We start from the raw sequence: 2,488 nt of genomic DNA on the forward strand, positions 1-2,488 counted from the left end.
CGGCGAAGCGACACCCGCCAGTCCGCAACAGCCGCAAGTTCCTCATGGTGGAGGGATGCCAGGCAACACCGCGCCGCTCACGGCGCCGCCATCTTCTCCACGGCGGGAAGGCGGGCGGAGGGGACGGCGCATGCGCGGCCCGGCCGATGAGCAGGCGCAGTGCACGAGGGGCGCATGCGCAGGCGCTGCTCGGCGCTCAGGAGCAGGGTCACCCCCGGGCCCGGCTGCCGCCATTTCCCGCTTCGGACCGCGGCCTCGCATCAAGCCCTTGCCAAGGGCTCCTGGAGGCGTTAGAGCCTTCTTGGTGGGGGCTGGGGGGACTGCTGCTGGAAAATACTGTTCCAGGCAATGCTGCCAGCGCCAGGCCGAGCAAGTAGTGTCGCTCATGTTCAGTGCAGATTGCCTGCTGTTTTTTACCTGTTGCCCCTGTCAGGTCTTTTGCTGAGCCCTCCCCGAGCATCTCTCCTGGTCTGCTGTGGCACAGACAGCAGTGTGGGGTGAAGGGCTGGCACTTTCTACCCATGTTAGTCTGGGACCCTTGCAGAGCAGGCAGGCCTGTGGTGGCTGCATGGCAGGCACCCCCACGCTCTGCCTTTGTGATACAGAGAAATAATTACTTGTTTTGAGACATTTACTTATAGCAAACTGCTTAACAACTGAATTACTTACAGTAGTTTTGAATATTGCTACGAATCCTGCTTACGCAAACTGTTCTGTGGAATTTTACCTCGGACTACTGTGTTCATCAAAACGTATTAGTTTACTGTGAAAATTTACCAAGAACTGCAGTGTTCAGCAAAAGATCAGGGTTTTGTCCTTGGGAAACAGATGTGCTCTAACTAGTTGGGTCTTGGTAATTTGTAGAGAGCCATATATGGCCAGTAGAAGTTCCATTGGTTCTCTTAGATAAGCTATAATGTGTAAACCGGCTAAAAACCACTCTATTCAGGAAATTGGCCAAGAGAATCTATACATGCTTTGGGGAAAAGTACAAGGTGAGAAAGACTATGAGCCTTCCTCCCAAAGATACCCACCAGGAGGCAATGGGCAGGTGAAAGAGAACATAAACTGCTGACACCAGCCTCTAGAACTAACCCAGCCTTACTCATGCATATGTATGTTTGTGTTATGTAACCCAATGAATATGGATATTCACACTGTAAGTTTTTGGTAAAATGTGCGGTGGGTGTGCAAGCTTTGTGAGGAGATCCACTTGCACCCCAGCCGGAGTAAACATACCCGCTTTATAACTATTGGAGATGTAAACTCTGTTTTCCGCAAGTCATTTGCTGCTGGTCCTACAACGACCTTCCCCATCGTGAGTTATGCAGTGTGTGATGGGCCTGGAAGCTGCGTGGGGTTGTGGTTTAGGCAACAAAACCAGTGCTTGTTGTTGTGTATGCCTGTGACAGGGTATAAGGTAATGCTGGGAACAAGATGGTTATTTTGCAGCCATGCTGGTGTTAACCAGTTGAAAAAGTCCAGATGAGACTTCTAGGGCTTTCAGGGCAGCCTGTGCATAGACAGGCCAGTGCTGCCTTGATGCCACTCTTTTTGACACAGACCCCATCAGCACTGATCCAGTGTAGTAGCCAACTGCCATGGAAGCTGCATTTGAGTTAAATGGGTTTTGGCTACAGAAATGTGTGGAGTCTGCATGCTGTAATCAGATTCATGTGCACTACAGTTTGGCAACTTAGATCAGTGGATGGATCACCAGACATTGGACAGTTTTGCTTCTAGCTGATCAGGTACTAAACTTGGCTAATGTTGGTGATAAAACTAAAATTGGCTAAATTCAGGTTTCTTGAGAACAAAAGAAATGAGTCACATTAAGGCTCAGGTATCATTGCAGGCAGAGAAAGTCGAAGACATAGATTTCTTATCCTGGGGACAGGGTGTGTGTGCCTTCCCAGGCCAAGCCAGACCAGGGCCCGCCAAGCCCAGCAGGAGGAGATACAGCTGCCAGAGAGTGGGTGAGCCTGCCTATGCTGTGTGTCCAGTGCCCTTGTGTTCCCCCAGCACCTGTGCCGGCGGGTTAGGGCAGTCTCTGACAACTATTCCCCGCAGAACCTCTTCTGGAGGCTTTTTCAGAGGCTTGATCCTTCCAGCCTCTTGGGGCACCAGGTACCACTGCTTCTACCCTGTGAAATTTGCTCACCTTAGCCAGTTTGCCCCAGCTGACTGCACGGCTGTGGCTTCTTGCACTGCAGGGTCCGGCGGTGGCGGATCTGCATGTACCGCACCGGCAGTTTCGCAGGCTTGGGGCGCATTCCTCCCAGCAGATGAGACCTGCTGGTCCCCTCCAGCCCGTGAGCTCTCCCACTCCGGGCTTGCCTTCAGTGTGCCGCATCGCCCTGGCGAATCATTTTCTTTCCGATTCCCGGCTGAAATCTCCTTTTTAAACTCTCGTTTCAGTGACTGCAGCTGCCATCCTCCGCCTCGCAGCCCTCTTGTTCCGCGCCCCGCGCCCCCCGGTGCCGCGCCC

General features: G+C 52.7%; 1 protein-coding gene across 1 annotated transcript in view; it reads right to left on the bottom strand.

Annotated features, from left to right (window-relative positions):
• Positions 1 to 110, bottom strand: part of ELP1 (elongator complex protein 1) — a 34,070-nt gene extending 33,960 nt beyond the window's left edge. The window contains exon 1 of the mRNA XM_026866657.1: positions 15 to 110. Within this exon, the coding sequence (XP_026722458.1) occupies positions 15 to 46 (32 nt within the window). The 5' untranslated portion in view covers positions 47 to 110. The remainder of the gene's footprint in view (positions 1 to 14) is intronic.
• Between the last annotated feature and the right edge of the window lie 2,378 nt (positions 111 to 2,488).

Source organism: Athene cunicularia, assembly GCF_003259725.1.
Source record: "Athene cunicularia isolate RWA chromosome Z unlocalized genomic scaffold, athCun1 chrZ_part3, whole genome shotgun sequence".
In the NCBI taxonomy this organism is placed as follows: Eukaryota; Metazoa; Chordata; class Aves; order Strigiformes; family Strigidae; genus Athene; species Athene cunicularia.